Genomic DNA, 18,024 nt, shown 5'->3' on the forward strand with positions numbered 1-18,024 from the left:
GAGATGAACTCTAGATGAGCTGGCAGGCAGGCTCCAACTGCCAAGCTTTATAAAATCAGTGGGGGGGAGGAGTCATGGGCGGAGCCAAGGGTGGAGCCCAGTACAAACTTCCGTACATTCCCAGTACACCTCCCCCTAGGGGCAGAGCCACGCAACTGCTCGTGTGTCGAGCTTACAGAGGCATGGTACAACATGTGTGATAACAGTGTGAATTATGCTATTATGATTTACCACAGGTCCACCCCAGCACTTGCCTCGGTACAAGTTGGCATTGCTGGGTTGGCACTGCTGGGTTGACACTTCTGTGGTGGCTCTGCCCCTTGGCAGTGCTGACCTGTGGCAGGGCCAGGGGACAGTGCCAGGACATGTCCCTCTCCCTACCGGGGTCTTCATGTACCCTTGTGCCCCTGGGGGGATCCCTTCGACTGATTCACGTTTTTAAACAGCTGTTGTAAACCTCGGTGAGGTTTGAATATTCAGTGAGGGTGTGTGATGTGGGGGGGCTCGCAAATTTTATTAAAATTTACGTAAAATGTTTAAAATGACGTTCTCGCCCTTTGTGGGTGTGAACCTCATTCCATCACTGTTGAGGGGTGGGGAAAATCAGGAAATGAGATCTCGCCAGCGAGAATCTCGCTTCCCAATTCTCGTGAGATTTTTCTCATGTGTCGCCATTCTCACAGACGGCCACAAGGTTATAAATTTATTAAAAAGTAAATAAAAACTTGAAATTATATGGAGCCTTATTATGGATCAAAGCAGTTTACACAACTTACATTTTAAATGGTTTTGTATCTCAAATACAGCAGCCAATTTGTAAATAGAAAGATTCCACAAACAGCAATAAGATATATGAGCAAATAATCTGTTTTTGTCCTTTTGAATAGCAGAAGATTATTAACCGTGCTACTCAAAAAGCTCCTCTTTGAACAGTGCCGTGAGATATTTTTAGTTCAACTTGAACGACTACCACTAATACTAATCTTTATTGTCACAAGTAGGCTTACATTAACACTGTAATGAAGTTACTGTGAAAGGCCCCTAGTCGGCACATTCCGCTGCCTGCTCGGGTACACAGAGGGAGAATTCAGAATGTCCAAATTACCTAACACCACGGGCGAGATTTTCTGACCCCCCGCCGGGTGGGAGAATCGCCGGGGGCTGGCGTGAATCCCGCCCCTGCCGTCCTCCTAATTCTCCTACCCCCCAATAATTTCCCCGGCGTGAGTCGCGCACCCGCCTTGGAGAATGGCGGGGTCTGGCACGGCTCAATGGGCCCCGGGGCTGACCGAACTCTCCGGCCCGCGATGGGCCGAAGTCCCGCCCATTCGTTGCCAGTCCTGCCGGTGTAAATTAGAGTAGGTCCCTTACCGGCGGGACCTGGCAGTGCGGGTGGGCTCCGGGGTTTTTGGGAGGTCACGGGGGGCTCTGGCCCCGGGAGGTGCCCCCACGGTGGCCTGGCCCATGGTCAGGGCCCACCGATTCACAGCGGGCCTGTGCCGTGGGGGCACCCTATTGTTCTTCACCGGAGGCTGTGGTCTTCCACCATTCCCGGTGCGGAAGCGAATCCCTCTATGCGCATAGAGGGATGATGCCTCCACGCGCTGGCGCTCCTGTGAATGCGCTGACTTGCGTCGGCCGGCGGACGCCCTTCGCCGCCGGTTGGAGTGGCGCCAAGCCCCTTTCCCGCCGGCCGGCGGGACGCCAACCACTCCGTGTCGGGCCTAGCCTCTGAAGGTGTGGAGGATTCCGCACCTTTGCGGCGGCCCAACGCCGAAGTGGTTCATGCCACTCCGTCCCCCGGGACCCCCCGCCCCGCCGGGTAGGGGAGAATCCCGCCCCACATCTTTTGGGACTTGTGGGAGGAAACCGGAGCACCTGGAGGATACCCACGCAAACACAGGGAGAACGCGCAGACTCTGCACAGACAGTGGCCCAAGCCTGGAACCGGAGACCCTGGCGCTGTGAAGCAACAGGGCCAACCACTGTGCTACCATGCCACCCTAATTGAGCCATGCTGACAAGTCTTGTGCAATGCAAAAAAAAACCACGAAGGTAAGTGCTAAACGATTCTAAATTGAGACCAGCAATGACTGGTACAGACTGGTTATAAAAAGAATACGCCTAATTAGGATTACAGAAAGAAACCAAAAGATGCGCCTGGGATAAAATACATATCCCAAGATTAAGTCTATCCCAGGAGAAAAAAGAATACAATAATGATTGCAGGAACACATACACAAAGACACACTATTGTAGGGATAGAGAAGACAAAGCAAGGACAGTAAATGTGGAACGCAACTTCAAATTAAATCATGATGGTAGTGTCGGGAATGCAGGTTCAAGCTAATGAACATCAAATTTAGGATGTTCTTCAGAGAAATGTTGTAATATTAACTTTTATTGCTGCGAAACATAACTGTGTGAGGTATACAGTCTGTTGCTGATTTGTTCTCATTTTTCACCTGATGATAGTTAAAATGACACCTAACAAGTGATAAGCATGAGTAATCAAATTTTTGGCAGATCAGTTAGATCATTTAAAAAACAAAATTGCTGTGTTGGATTTTGTGGAATGAATGAGTTGATCTCATCTCTCCTACCTAACTAGTAATCATGAAATACATTAACTTTCATTTCACGACATACGTTTGATATTTGCTGAATAAGTTTTCTAACATAACTTCAGAGGAGGTTCAACCATTAATGACCAACAAAAACTGAGAGTGGGATTTTCGGCTCCCACCCCCGCCGCATGTTTTCTGGCAGCGGAGGCTGCCCGCCATTAGTCGCTGGTGGAATCTTCTGTTCGCGCCAATCTCCATTGCATTTTGCATGGCTTGCCTGTCCCGCTGCCAGTGAACCCTCTATGGGGATTTGCCTTTGACAGGATTGTAAGAAAATCCCAACCTAAATGTTGTTTCAGGATGGAAAACACATGCCAGTCCTGCCAATGTTACATGATATGAAAGAATAAAAATACAATAATTGAAAACATAAAATAATCCTCATAGTTAATTGTATTTTATCCTATTGGACATTTTGTCTATGTTTGGTGACCAATGGCTTTTTGGCTTGGATCTTGTGGTATTAATGATGGCAAAACTATTGCTGCCATACTGCACGAACATTGATGGGCACAGAATACGGTGAAAATACAGAAGGTGCTGGGCTGGATTCTCCGCTGTTGGGATGCTCTGTTTTGTCGGCAACCTGGGGTTTTCCCGATGGCACGGAGCTGCCCCACAATGGGAATCCGCATTGACCAACCAGCGAAACAGAACATCCCGCCGGCATGCTAAACCAGAAATCTGGTGCAGTGGGACGGGCATTCCAACCCGCTGTCTGTTAGCGTTCTGCAGAAGATGTGATGTGAGGTCCCCACATACAGCAAACAATGAGAAAACTTTGAACTACTGAGAACTTACAGACTTAAACTGGGGAGCCCCCAAGCTGTAAAAATCCTTCAAAAATAACTGGGTTATCAATGGTGGACAAGTTCACAGTTAAACACAGTAACTGGCCCAAAAGAACTAATTTTATATTTGTGAAAACTCAAATTTGTCCATTGTGATTCAAATTCCACGTATTTCTCAAAAATAATACTTCCTAAAGCTTGTTTATCATTATTTTATCTTCTATCTTAAACCAATCCTAATCATTTATTCTTCTATATTATATTTTAATTTAAAAGTGCAGGGATTCAGTGTCTTTAATTTCCCGTTTGCTGTCTGTGAGAATACTTCAAACCGATTAGCTGCTTACTATGCCATCCGACATGAATGTTGCTGAATGTCTGGTTACCCCTTGAATTAGAGTCAAGTTTAAACTGCCATCAGGAAAACAGAACTCCATGCCACAGGTATCGCAAGACCATTGTGAACAGCTTTCCGCGAGGTCAGCGGTGAGCAACATTGCTTCACTGCCAACCACAAAATCTGGGCCTAAGTTACTCTTTCAACCTGGCAGCATACCTATGTCATTGAAGTCCACAGTTAAACCTTGCTTGACATGGTTCTGTATCAGCTGCAAGGTCCGCTCAAAGATCTCTCCTGCTCTTGCTGTCTCCACAGTAAAGGGGTCGCGTGGATAACGGAACAAAGCCAGCAGGTCATTAGGACTCAATGGGCTTCTAGAAAGAAAATGTACAAGTCAAGCAGAATTCCAAAGTAATGCAGATAGAATTTTTAAATTGTCCATAATATTCAGACCATGCAACTCATTTAGAAATGTATTTGTTTAAATTATAAATAGGGCATTTTTGATCCAAATCAATTACAATCCAGCAGCAATATGATAACACGATTCACTTCACATTCAGACATCAAAGCTATAACTACAGCTCTGCTGAGTTACCTGTCTCTTAAATTTGTGATTTTTCTCAGATGGGATATGCACACTTTTCTTTCTTTCCTTTGTTAATATTTCCTTTGCATTTTTTGAAACTATAGTTTGATAATTCATAGTGTGCTATTAATTTGGTACTAAAATGAGGAACTCGATTTTAACCCGCTCAAATGCATAAGCCATTTAAATCTCAAAAATTGACTTGTCAACCCATTGGAAATAGGCATTTGCCTAATAAATACAGGAACATCGGGGTCCCATTATGTAAGTTTTGTTCAATTAAGGTAGGTAATATGGAATAATGGTGTACAAATGCAGTTCAAGTACAGATCGACCATAATCAGATTAAATGGTAGAATTGAATCAAGTGGCTCAATGGCCAGCTGTCAAGCAAGCAATGGGTTATCTTGGGCTCAGGTATTTCAGTATCCTAATTGATGTATGGGCTCTCAGCCACAAATGCATGAGGTTTGGTTTAGAGCCCACAAATCCATTAACTTATTGAAACCCCTGAACCCCAGGGAAAACATTGCTTGATTGACAGCTCTGACTCTCTAATCTACGCTGTTAATTGCACAATGTTTATTTACAAAAACAAAGAAGTTTCAAGTGTTTGCTGTTTCTGCTGTTGATATGTTAAATGAGCATTCACACTTTTATTGGCCTGTAGTAAAATGGAGTTATTTTTTAAAAGAAAGTTAAACGTTATTAATGAATGATTGTTTGAAAAAAAAAAGCTTTGGATGTGTCATAGCCTGGCATGCAGGGCATTAGGGCCACAAGGGTTCTTTAGAGGCATGGGGCCATAAGGGGTGGGTGGGGGACATAGATTGGCATGGCGTTACGAGTAGGATCATTTAAACTTGCTCTTCAATAGAACCCATCATTTAGACTATAGTTCATGGGACTCCTGTTGTGTCGAGAACCATGAGTCTTTGTAAAGCCAGCCTAACTCCATGAAAATTGCGGAGGACTAGGACATGCCTATCTTCAGAATGGAGATGGCCAGGTCAGGAGTGTAGTGTGTAGACTGGTGATCCAACCCAATCCACACCCTTAAAGGAACTCCCAAAAATTGGAAAACCCGGAAATGAGCTCAGGAATACCAGAATTTGGACCTGTTACCATTTTTAAATAACTCCCAAGTCATCTCGACTCAGCGAAAATCCAGCCCTTGGTGTCAGAAACTACTGAAAGAATGGATAAAGAATTGAAAAGGGAACTTAACTGAAGGCATACATTCAGAGAGATGTCCCTGCTTGCAGATCATTTATATAAATTGTGAACAGTTGAGGTCCGAGGACTGAACCCTGCGGAACCCCACTAGTTACAGTTTGCCAGCCAGAGGAGGACCCATTTATTCCAACCCTCTGCTTTCTGTTATTATTATTATCTTTCTTATTATCACAAGTAGGCTTACATTAACACTGCAATGAAGTTACTGTGAAAATCCCCTAGTCGCCACACTCCGGCGCCTGTTCGGGTACACTGAGAGAATTTAAAATGTAAATTCACCTAGCAAGCATGTCTTTTGGGACTTGTGGGAAAAAGACTGGAGCAACACGGTGAGAACGTGCAAACTCCACACAGACAGTGACCCAAACCTGTCAGCCAATCCTCAATTCAATCTAGAACTTTACCTCCAATCCTCTGCGATCTCACATTTTGGATCAGTCTTTTATGTTGCACCTTGTCAAATGCCTTCTGGAAGTCTAGATATACCACATCCACAGGCTCCCCATTATCTACCTGGCTGGTTACGTCCTCAAAAAACTCAAGCAAATTTGTCAAGCATGACTTACCCTTCATAAAACCATGCTGACAATGGTGAATTGAGCTTTGCCTTTCCAAATGTTCAGTCATCTCTAATGATTGATACCAGCTACTTCCCCACCACAGAGGTCAAGCTAACCGGTCTATAGTTTCCTACTTTTGCCTTGCTCCCCTTTTGAACAGGAGGGTCACATTAGTGTTTTCCAATCCACTGGGACCCTTCCAGAATACAGGGAATTCTGAAATATCGTAACCAATGCATCCACTATCCCTGCTGCCACCAGGCCATCAGGTCCTGGAGACTTATCTGGCTTTAATCCCATCAGTTATTCAATATTGTCTCCCTAGTGATGTTTATTTCACCAAGTTTCTCTGCATAAACTGTAGTTTTTTGAATTTTTGAACTATCTTCTATCATGAAGACAGAGGCAAAATATTGATTCAGTACCTCCGCCATCTCTGTGTTCCCCATTATTACCTCACACGTATCAGCCTCAAAAGGGCCTACATTTACTTTAGCTATTCCCTTCCTCTTTATATACTTATAGAAGCTTTTTGTATCAGTGTGTATGTTTTCTGCTAGTTTCCTTTCATAGTTCATCTTAGCTCTTTTGATTTTATTTTGAGCATCCTTTTACTGAACCTTAAAGTTCTCCCAATTCTCCAGCTTACCCCTAGCTTTTGCAATATAGGATAACCTAGTTTTTGCCTTTATGTCTTCCTTGACTTCCTTGTCTAGCCATGAAATGTTTTCCTCCCTTTAAAGTTCCTCTTACTCTCAGGAATATGTTTTAATTGAGAGGTACATCATATCTCTCTGTACATCCACCATTGTTCCTCAACCGTCCTACCCTCAATTATCTGTGCCCAGTCCACTTCGGCCAATCTTTCCTCAGGCCTAGCACAGATCTCTGTGGTACCCCTCTAGTCACTGTCTAGCTATCGGAAAAATACCCATTTATTCCAACTTCTTGCTTCCTGTCTGCTATCCATCTCAAGACATTACCCGCAATCCCATGTGCTTTAACTTTACATAGTAATCTGCGATGTGAGATCTTATGGAAAACCTTCTGAAAAACCAAATAAACCACTTCCGCAGGTTCTCTGTGGTCAACTCTACCAGGTGCATCCCCAAAGAATTCCAGAAGGTTTGTCAAGCATGATTTCCCTTTCGTAAATCCATGATGACTTTGTCAGATTATGCCACTGCTTTCCAAATGCTGTCTATGAAATCCTTGATAATGGACTCCAGTAACTTCTCTATTAGCGTCATTAGGTTCACTGGTATATAGTTCCCTGTTTTCTCTTTACTTCCATTTTTGAATAGCTGGGTTATATTAGTTACCCTCAATATGCAGGAGTCATTCCAGAGTGCAAAGAATTTTGGGTATGTGACTGCAATGGTCGGATGAAAGCATTTTGGTTGGATCTTAGCAATCCACTTATTTAGAGGTTGAAATTTTCTCGCATTCAAAGAGTGCCCCCTTTTAAGACTAACATTCATGTGATGCCAACCTCATTGATACTTGGTACCGGACCTTGCGTGTTGTCAGGGCGATGTTTGCCATTCTTTATTCAGAATTTATGATAGATGAGTTGTCATTCCTTAATCCACAAGGGAGAGCAATGGCTGAGGAGGGCTCATCAGATATGTGCATCTGAGTTTCCTAACTGATTGTTTCATTATGAAGATGAGAGCCCTGTGCTGGTCTGCATTCCCTGAGCAGCACTGTTTGCATTCTTACATGGCATGGGAAGCATCCAACCTCAGCACACATCACTGTTCTTTGCTGGACGTTCCATGGGCAGTGTGAGCATGTTACCAGGGCACTGATGACCACAGCTAAGATATGTACCTAGTGAGTGATGAGTTCTGAAGGCCCAAATGTGAATGCAGGACCCGTCCTCTCAGCGATAGTTTGACTATTCCTTCAGAACTCAGAAAATGGGTTGGAGAGCTAGCGAAGATGTCTCCTAATGATCGTAATTAATTTTAATCCTCTTGGAACTTTTCAGCTAGTAGGCTATCACGTGCACGCCTCTAGCATGTCCTCTGTTCAGTGGCATCAGCGTTCTCATGTTGTTCCTCAGTTGCCCTCAGGGCTTCCTGCACCTCCTCATCTTTACCTTCTGAGGAGGGTTCCTCCTCCTCCTCCAGTTTACCTTATAACACGGCTTCATCTTTCTGCACAGCCAGATGGTGAAGGGCACAGCAAACTGTGATCATGTGGCAAACCTTCTCCTGTGTGTCTTGCAGATAACTGCCTGACTGGTCCAGACACCTGAATCACATCTTCAGCAGTCCTATAGTCTGCTCTATAAGGGAACGTGTGATGGCATGAGCAGTGTAGTATATTTCCTTGGCTGGGGTCCAAGGGCTAAGCATCAGAGCCATTAGCCTCTGATTATGTGGGTAGCCCTTATCGCCCAGCAATAATTCCTGAGACATTCTGGCCTCTCGAAGATCCCAGGCACCTGGGAGTGACTAACGATGTAGGAGTCAACGTAACTCCCAGGGAACCATGCACAAATGTGCAGTATTTGTTTCAATGGTCACACACCAACTCTACAGTGACAAAATGGAAGACCTTGCAGTTGATGAACATCAAGGGCCGTTGTTAGGGAGTCCATATGGGCACATTGGTGCAGTCTATTGCTCGCTGCATTCTTGGTAACACAGAGATAGCTGCAAAGCTTGCGAATCTCTGAGTCTGGCTACTCTCATCAAAAGCAAAGTTCACATCATGGTGATCACTCCTGTAAAGGCATTGGTCACCTGCGCGATGCACTGATGTGTTGCTGAGTGAGAAATGCTGCACAGGACCCCAGTTGCTTCATGAAAAGACCCGGAGGCAAATTAATTAAGTGCTGCCATCATCTTCAGGGCCACTGGCAGGGGGGAGCATCCAATCCCATGTGACTTCAGGTCTTCTCAGAGCATGCAACATATGTTGTGGACCACGGGCGGGATTCTCTGACACCCCCGCCAAGCCGGAGAATCACTGGAGGGTGGTGCGAATCCCACAGCGCCACCCCAATGCCGTTTTTCGGACGGAGCGGGACTCACACCATGCCGGTTGGGGCCATTGGCAGTGGCCCTACCTGCAATTCTCCGGACCCCAATGGCCCGAGCAGCCGTCTGTTTCTGCCCAGTCCCACCAGTGTGGGTTACGTATGGTCCCACATGGCGGGACCTGGCAGGTTAGTCAGCGGGGGCAGTCCTCGGGGGGGGGGGGGGGGGGGGGGGGGGGGGCGCAGGGGGATCCGACCCGGGGGGGGCACTGTTGCCTGGCCCACGATCGCGGCCCCCAATCTGCGGGCGGGCCTGATCCGTAGGGGCACTTCCTTCTTCAGGGCTCTTCGCCATGGCCAGCGCAGAGAAGAGAAACCTCTGCGCATGCGCCAAAATATGGCGGTTGGTCTGCACATGTGCGGAACCATGCTGGCCCTTTGGCGCATGCGCGAACTCATGCCGTCCCTTCGCCGCTGGCTGGAGTGGCACCAACCACTCTGGTGCCCACCTAGCCCCCGAGACAGGTGAGAATTCCTCACCTTGGGGACCCATTGGCGGCAGAGTCGTTGGCGTTGATCGTTGGTGCCGCAAAATCACGCCGACCCTTTGGCGCATGCGCAAACTTGCGCTGTCCCTATGGTGCCGGCTGGAGCAGCGCTAACCACTCCGGAGTCCACCTAGCGCCCGAGACAGGTGAGAATTCCTCACCTTGGGGGCCAGTTGACGGCAGAGTTGTTGTCGCCGGTTTTCCCGCCGGCGTGGGGACTTAGTCCCCGGAAGGGAGAATCCCGGCCCCGGTCTCTGGATGATCGCGCCCTCACTCTATACTGCCTCTCATTCGTGTAGAAAGTAGACTCGTGGACAATAGGCTCTTGGCGTTCCTCAGCCTCCAATCAATGCTCATGCTCCCCCTGGCCTTGTCCCACATGCAGTACCTCATGCTAGAGCTGCACGCATTAATGCCTTTCCCTTCTTCACCTCCTGCCTCAAATGAGTATTTGTACAAAAGCTCCTTGTACCACCGGATCTATTCTTAGTTTTGCCCCCTCTCTCAAGAGATAGACTGAAGACCAGAATGGCTAAAGGCTACTTCAACAAAGGTGTGAATGAAAGAACTGTGGGTGAAATTGGCACCTTAGGTTATATTGTTCCTCATACTACCTTTATCCCTGAGTTTCTCGCACACACAGAGATGAGCAGCAATCCATTCCACAGATGTTTCACCTGGAGCCCTGAGGGGCTGCTAACTTGTGAATTACAGCATTCAACCAATGTGGTTCTGAACTCAACTCACTGACTTGGTACAGCTATGATCATTCGTTTGCTCATAGTGCATGAATAGAATCCGTCTGGCCACTGATGAATGGCAGTAATTGCTAATCCGTGACTCCCCTTCACAAATGGGATGGCAGAATTGGTGCAGCTGTGTCTTCTTCACTATTGCCTTCTCTCTCGAAGGCTGCATTCCTGTATTCCACCACGTAGCTTCTCCAAGTTTGATGCGAGGCTGTTGGGTTGTGCCTATCCCTTTCAAAGAGAAAAATTGGAATTTGGCTTGCTGTTGCTTCCTGGACAATGGGATCTATACCTTGCGTGATGGATTTGGACCCTGTCCACTATAGCGGCACTCACAAGTGAATATGCATTCCAAGAAGGAGCCCCAAATCCCAACTTAGAGGTTCTTCCACACTTCATCATACCCCTCCCAGATAGAACCGATCTTACTTTGGATTTTGAAAGATGCCATTTTACCCGAGTGTCAAGAAGGTGGTGATGTACCTTTATTACAGGCAGAATTTGACCTCCTTTCGTCACTGCCGCTTACCTCTGGACCCACGTGGATCTGTACCCACCCCATCTAGAGGCCATGTGTACTGCCACTTACATGGGTCACCCCCACTCCTCATGAGGGCTTCATATACTCCCAATTATTTTGTATTTGTTATCTACAGGCTGCAGGTGCTCCCTGTGTCCATCACTATATCCTCTACTGTGCAGTACAGAACTCGTCATGCACAGGGACATCGATTGTAGGACAGCCTTTGATACCAAGCTGTGCATTTTTCCTTTGGAGCACAGAGCCCTTGCCCCTCCCTACAGATGAGGCACACCATACATCTAATGATTGTTCCTGGTGCAGGCCTGCTGCTTTCCTGCACTCTCTCCTATCTCTGGCTTCAGATTATGAGGTGCGTATAGCCCCTGGACTGACTATCATCTCTGACTCCTTTCCATTTCACAGCAGGAATGTTTGCCAGCCCTTGATAATACATGGGAATCTTGGCATAGTTCCTGTTTCTCAGACGACAATGGACAACACAACCTTCTAACAACGCTACAGCCTCGACCTATTTAGTGTTTGTGTGAACCATCCCTAAAGTGCCACGCTAACAGGCACCCACCTCATAATCTGCAGTCTGCATGCATCCCTTCCAGTAATATATGTGCTATCCCTTAGGTTCCCTTCTTTGTCTGCGTGTCATACAGCCTTGTCGGAGTCCAACTTCATTTCCCTCGGTTTTCTCTCTGCCTTCCATTATCCATCCTCTTCATCAACATCCTTGTCCGTCTGCCTGCCATTTAGAGTCCTTGCTCTTCCCCAGCCCCTCCTTGCACAACCCTCCCTCCATTGTCCCATTGTCTTTACACCCTCCACCCCAATTCCAGTCAAACCCTGGAACTTTATTGCGGTGGCTGCATGAATCCCACGGCACAGTGTTGTCCAGATAGACACTGGTGTGAGGTACCAGGGGAAGGAGACCCCTGTAATTCTCAGCCCCAGGCACAGCACTGATCTGACTTGGTGATCCAAGGAGAATCCATGTGTTCAGCAGCACGGTGCTGTCTAAGACCGCCAGCTCTACATGGAGATGGAGGGCAGAAACTGGTCTGCCCTGGCAGAGTGATGTACAGCGCATCAGGAGCAGTGCAGCAATCCAGCAGGTAAGCTTTGCTGCACTCACCTCAAAGTCTCTGGAGAGCCAAGGGCTGCCTTGTGCACGCCACTCTTTCCTAATCAGGCTTCAGACCAATGTAATTTCACGCTGGCATGATGCTAGACTGGAAGGCCTGACATGGTTCTGGTAGGGACCAGTTTTAATGAGCATTCAGGAGACCCACCATTGGGAGAATTGGAATGTGATTTTATGTCGGCAGGTTTCTGATATTTTAAATTAAACTTAGGGTAAATATTAAACTGAATCCCCAATTCAACTCCTGAAACATTATGGGAGGAAAAGTCATGGTCTAGATTTAGAAGACCTGAATGATGGTACCTTGATGAATGGAATCTTCCTTTCTCCGGTATTCCACGCTGGATAACAGAAATTGGCACTTAAATGAATGTTTCTTGAGAACCGAGCAGCTGTGGTACACAGCAAAATAAAGGAATGCAGCAATAAGCTGTCACTGCAGGACCCGTGTGATCACTTTGCAAATCGTGTCTCAGTTCAAAAATAACTCAATGAAATGAAAAGTGTGGAAAAAAGCATAATATAAGGAGGGGAACATACAAAAGCCGCCTATCTCTGTTCATTCCGGAAACATTGATCACTGAGCTTCTCTCTGCCCCTTTCAGTACAATCTTGATCTCCTGCCTCTTCACACAATTAGCAACGATATAAATTTGAATATATGTGGTGGAAGAGGAGATAATCAGAAGTGCTGCATTCCTTATTTACCTTTTGAGATCCTGGCTATAATTATATCTGATGGACATCAAATGTAACAGGTAGCAGTCCTAAAAATTGCACAAATCAGGCAGAATTTTTTGATATTTTTTCAAAGTTTCAATCCTGGCGAGAAAATCAGGGAGAATCCTGTCAGCGCCGACAGCGGCAAAACATGCTGAATATTCAGCCTCTTTGACAATTTTTTTTCATGTGTTTCACACCACGCTTCAGGCAGATTGACTCTCCCCAATAAAACGTAATCTCTTCAATCAGTGAGGCGCACCTTTAAAATCTCTCCCCAGCACTTGTTCCAAGTCCAGCCAGCTATCACAAAGACAGTTTCCCGGACGGAGCCCTCAACAAATCTCTGGATGGTGTCAAGGCAAGTCAAGACATTATCTACATGCAATCAGGCTAATGTCCAGCAAGCAAGGTCACCAACCCCTACCAGTAGCTGCGATAGTGAGCGCCAGCTCGTTCCATGAAGGCCACAGCTACAGTGCTGAAAGAAAATTCATGCAGCCAGGTTAAGTCTGCCTCCTCATGTCTCCCACTGTATCCCTTAACAAACCTATCACATCTCCGCGGTGATCTCTATCCTAGCCACTTCACAGGGTCCCAATACTTGTCATGGTGCCCTCCATCCCCCACCCCGCCCTCCAACTCCTCATGGACCACCTCTCAATAACCCTCTCCTCACATCTCTGTTCCCACTCACCGCCCACGTATGTTAGGCTTCATAACCATCTGACCTATGACTCCTATCTACACTCTCCAAATCTGCCTCATTCCTGGACAAAACCGAGCACAACTGGCATGTGCAGGCACAGCCTTCAGAGTCAAGCCCGAGTTGAAAACTTTAATGCCCTTTGAGAAGAACTTGAGTTGGCCGATGAAGAGCAGGACCACGCTGTGCAGAGAGCAAGGCGGGACAAGAGAGAAAGTGAAAACCCTCCATGGTTCAAGTCTCACGTGAGTGATCTTTCTTAGTCTGCCACCCTGATGCACTAATGCCATCTCGCTTCCCTTGCACATCAAACAATCGACCAGCCGGACCAACCTCTTGCCCTCTGGAGAAAAGAGACCCGAGCAACTCCAAGGGCGACATTTCAGAGGTGAGCATCGAGAAGATGTCACAGCTGTCAACCGCACCTTCCACCAGTGCATGATACTTGCACCTCGGTCTGAATAATTAATAGCCATTAGGCTACCGGGTCAGTCACTGGTGAGCAACTGACAGTCCATGATCCACAACAGGCGGAGGAACGAATGTCCCAGGGATCCAAAACTCGGATAGATGCCGGAGTCCAGGCCGGTGATGTGCCCCTGGGCCCCGACATGCAGAGGCACAAACATTATGAAGGGATGACTGCACTCCTCCTCGGACTGCAAGGTTGACTGGAGGAATCCCATTGCTTTCTGTGTCACCCACATTCGGGGCCACATTTGTGTTACCTCTGTTATAGAGAGGTGAGTCGTGTTTTAGTTTAATAACATTATCAAAATACGTAAAACAGTACAACAAGGACACCAAACACTTGGGACCCCAGAATACACTTACACACAAACCGCCCCCCACCCCCCCCCCCCCCCCGACCTACATCAGTGAAAAGACACGCCAGCCCAACCCACCAGAATAGGCCACTGCAACACCGTGCATGGCAGAGAAGGAGAGAGAAAGAACAGTCCACCCCTCTCAAGAGGGGTATAATTCAGCCTGGAATAACCCCAGCACATCATAAACCAAACCGTATAGAACATATCTAAAGTCAAGGAACAACGCCACCAGCTGCCGAGGCAGTGCCTCCTCCGCCCCCCCCCCGGTCGCAGAGTCCCACATCAGTGGAAGGGCGCTCCGAGCAGCCCAATTCACCGGAAAAGATCTTGCTGGCATGGGGTAATGGAAGAAGGGCAGGGGATATCCCCACTCCCACCAGCATCAGTAGCAGTTGCGTGCACCAAAAGAAAACACAAAAAACGGGCAGAAATATAGCGAAGACACCAGGCCAGACAGTAAACAAAAAAGAAGCAGAAATACAGTAATAAGCGTATGAGCAAACATTAAAGAACAACATGCAACAGTACAAAGGCACCAGCCATTAACATGGCCTTGTAAAATTGAACTAAAAACAGTCATTATTTCACGGAAGCGGCCAACAGCCTTCACGGACATGTCAATACAGCGTCTAAGGTGTCCAGTTGAGGTGAGCCACCACCGTCCTCCTCCTGTAGTCCCAATGTCCGGTCACCTGCTCCAGCCAACTCCTGGTCCAGGCCACAAAAGTAAGAGCGGCAGAAACAACACTTTGCTTCCAAACATAGAAACGGCAAACAGTCAGCAGTCCAAACAAAAGCAGTATCAGATGGTAAATCGACTATCATTGAGCTGATCAGGCAACTGTCTTCCCTTTGTGACAGGCAAGGCACACCCGATGTATGTGAAGACTACAATTTGCAGTCAACTTCATACTTAGAGGACAGATTCCCCCAGACCTCATAGCTGTGGATTAAATGAGCCTTACAACTTGAACAGCCAGCTGCAATCCCTGACAGTAAGGTTTAAAGCAAATTACTGCGGATGCTGGAATCTGAAACCAAAGAGAAAATGTTGGAAAGTCTCAGCAGGTCTGGCAGCATCTGTAGGAAGAAAAAAAGAGCTAAAGTTTCGAGCCCAGATGACCCTTTGTCAAAGCTGACAGTATGGCCTCCAGAACCAGTGGCCTTGAACGTCCATACAGCTCATGCCCGCAGGCTGCAAAGGCCTGAGTGTGGGGGTTCATTCTGACTGCACTCGTCCTCCCCTCTGTGTGAGGGTCTTCAGCCCTCATGGGTCTGGGAACCACCACTTGAGTCCCCTGTCTGCCCTGCAGGCTGGCATCTCACGGGATCTCATACAGGGGACCTCACAATTGCCCCCTGTGCAGACCCTGCTCCCACCCACTTTCAGCTGCCACTCTGCGGGTGATATCACCACAAGTCCAGCAAGAAGGACACAGGAAGCATTGCCTGCAAACCAGCCACTAGACCCCTTTAAACCAAGAGTTTCTCAGCCATGAAGGGCCACTAAGGCCTGCAAGTGACCACTCCACCTGCGATACTGAGACTGAATCCTCCATCTCGAGTTGCACATATCTGGATCCCCCACATCCTCTCTGGTTCCCCCTCGACAATTGGCACCCTGGAGGGTGATGGTGACATAAGCGCTCACCTCTGATATCCCCTCCAGAGGTGAGGTTACACGGCTGTTGGAAATCGCATTAGCTTAACGTCATGCCACCAGCCGATGAATATTCGGTGTGGGAGGAAGTCACAGTGGGAGGGCTCACTACTAAGATGCTAATTACGTAAATTCATTTCTTGACCTTCCATGGCAGGATTCACATTGCGTTACCGGCACAGAGCCTGGAAAATACAATATCGCCAGCAACAATTGCATTTCCTGATTCTCGCCTTATTTTGTGCCCACTTCAACGTTCACACTGACGGTTAACACGAGTTGAAAATCACCCTTTGATTCAAGAAAGGCTAATCCCTGAGCCATAGTTATGAGTTTTCTCAGCTTGGCTCCTTGGCAGACTGCCTGAAGATAGTCGACGATGTAACATTCATCTCACCTCATTATAAGCAGATCTCTAGCTGATTGTTGAAAGCTGCATGTTTGGAAATTCCTGTGTAGTCATATCCCTGAAGTTGGACTCAAAAGGACATGCACAGCTGTGCCCATTCTGCTGATGCCAAGTTACACTAAAATTATCTGCCAATCCCATTAGCAAACAACCAAAACAAAAAACAAATGGATAACAATGTAACTTTGTTTGAATGCAATTGAAGCAGCAGTAATCATGCTTCCAAACCCACTACCACTTCTTGGGCAGCAGTCATAAGGCAATACCACCACTTGCAAGTTCTGCTCCAAGTCACACATCACCCTGACTAGGAAATATACTGTTGCTGAATTAAGGTCTTGGGAGTATCTAACAGCATTGTGGTTGTACCTTCCATAAGACCATAAAAAATAAGAACAGAAATAGGTAATTTGGCCCCTCAAGCTCGCTCTGCCATTCATGGCTGATCCAAAATCCCTCACGACCACTTTCCTGCCCTTTCCCAGTAATCCTTGATTCTCTTACTGATCAAGAATCTATCCATCACAGCCTTAAATATACACAAGGACCATGTCCTCATGGCTCTCTATGGCATGGAGTTCCAAAGACTCGCAATCCTCTGAGAGAAGAAATTCCTCCTCATCTCAGTCTTAAATTGGCCACCCCTTTATTCTGAGACTATACCTTCTTGTCCTAGACTCTCCCACGAGAGTCAATATCTCCGGCCAATATCTTTCCCTAAATAAGGGGACCGTAACTGTTCACAGTGCTCCCGATGTGGTCTCACCAGTACCTTGCATAGCTGCAGCAAGACTTCCCTACTCCTGTACTCCAACTCCCTTGAAATCAGGGCCAACATTCCATTAGCCTTCATGATTACCTGCTGCACCTGTGTGCTAGCTTCCTGTGTTTCATGCACAGGAAGTACCACCCAACTTCCTTTGTGTTGCAGCTTTCTGCAGTTTTTCTCCATTTAAATAATACTGTTCTTTTGTTCTCTCTTCCAAAATGAACAATCTCACATTTTCCCACACTATACTCCATTTGCCAACCTTTTCCCCACTTACAACCTTTTCCCCACTTACAAAGAACAAACTATTCATGTATTTGTCAAGATCCCCCTTAAACGTCACTATCGTCCCTGCTTCCACCACCTCCTCCGGCAGCGAGTTCCAGGCATCCACTACCCTCTGTGTAAAAATATTTGCCTCGTGCATCTCTAAATCTTGCCCCTCGCACCTTAAACCTATGCCCCCTAGTAATTGACCCCTCTACACTGGGAAAAGTCTCTGACTATTCACCCTGTCTATGCCCCTCATAATTTTGTAGACTTCTTATCAAGTCGCCCCTCAACCTCCGTCTTTCCAGTGAGAATAAACCGAGTTTATTCAACCTCTCCTCATGCCCTATCAATATCTCTTTGCAAACTGTTTGTATCCCTCTCGCAACTTGCCTTTCCATCCATTTTTGTGTCATCTGCAAATTTGGCTACAGTACATTCGCTTCCTTCCCCCAAGGGTCATTGTTATATATTGTAAGCAGTTGTGGTCCCAGCACTGATCCCTGTGGAACCTCACTGGTTACAGATCACCTCCAATCTTAAAAATAACCCTTT

At 46.9% G+C, this 18,024-nt stretch overlaps 1 protein-coding gene across 2 annotated transcripts in view; it reads right to left on the bottom strand.

Annotated features, from left to right (window-relative positions):
- LOC119972507 (peroxidasin homolog) overlaps positions 1–18,024 on the bottom strand; it is a 674,574-nt gene that overhangs the window by 162,984 nt on the left and 493,566 nt on the right. For both annotated transcript variants that reach the window (XM_038809326.1, XM_038809327.1), the window contains one exon: positions 3,975–4,132. In XM_038809326.1, the coding sequence (XP_038665254.1) occupies positions 3,975–4,132 (158 nt within the window). The remainder of the gene's footprint in view (positions 1–3,974; positions 4,133–18,024) is intronic.

Source organism: Scyliorhinus canicula, chromosome 10 (genome assembly GCF_902713615.1).
Source record: "Scyliorhinus canicula chromosome 10, sScyCan1.1, whole genome shotgun sequence".
NCBI classification, from domain to species: Eukaryota; Metazoa; Chordata; class Chondrichthyes; order Carcharhiniformes; family Scyliorhinidae; genus Scyliorhinus; species Scyliorhinus canicula.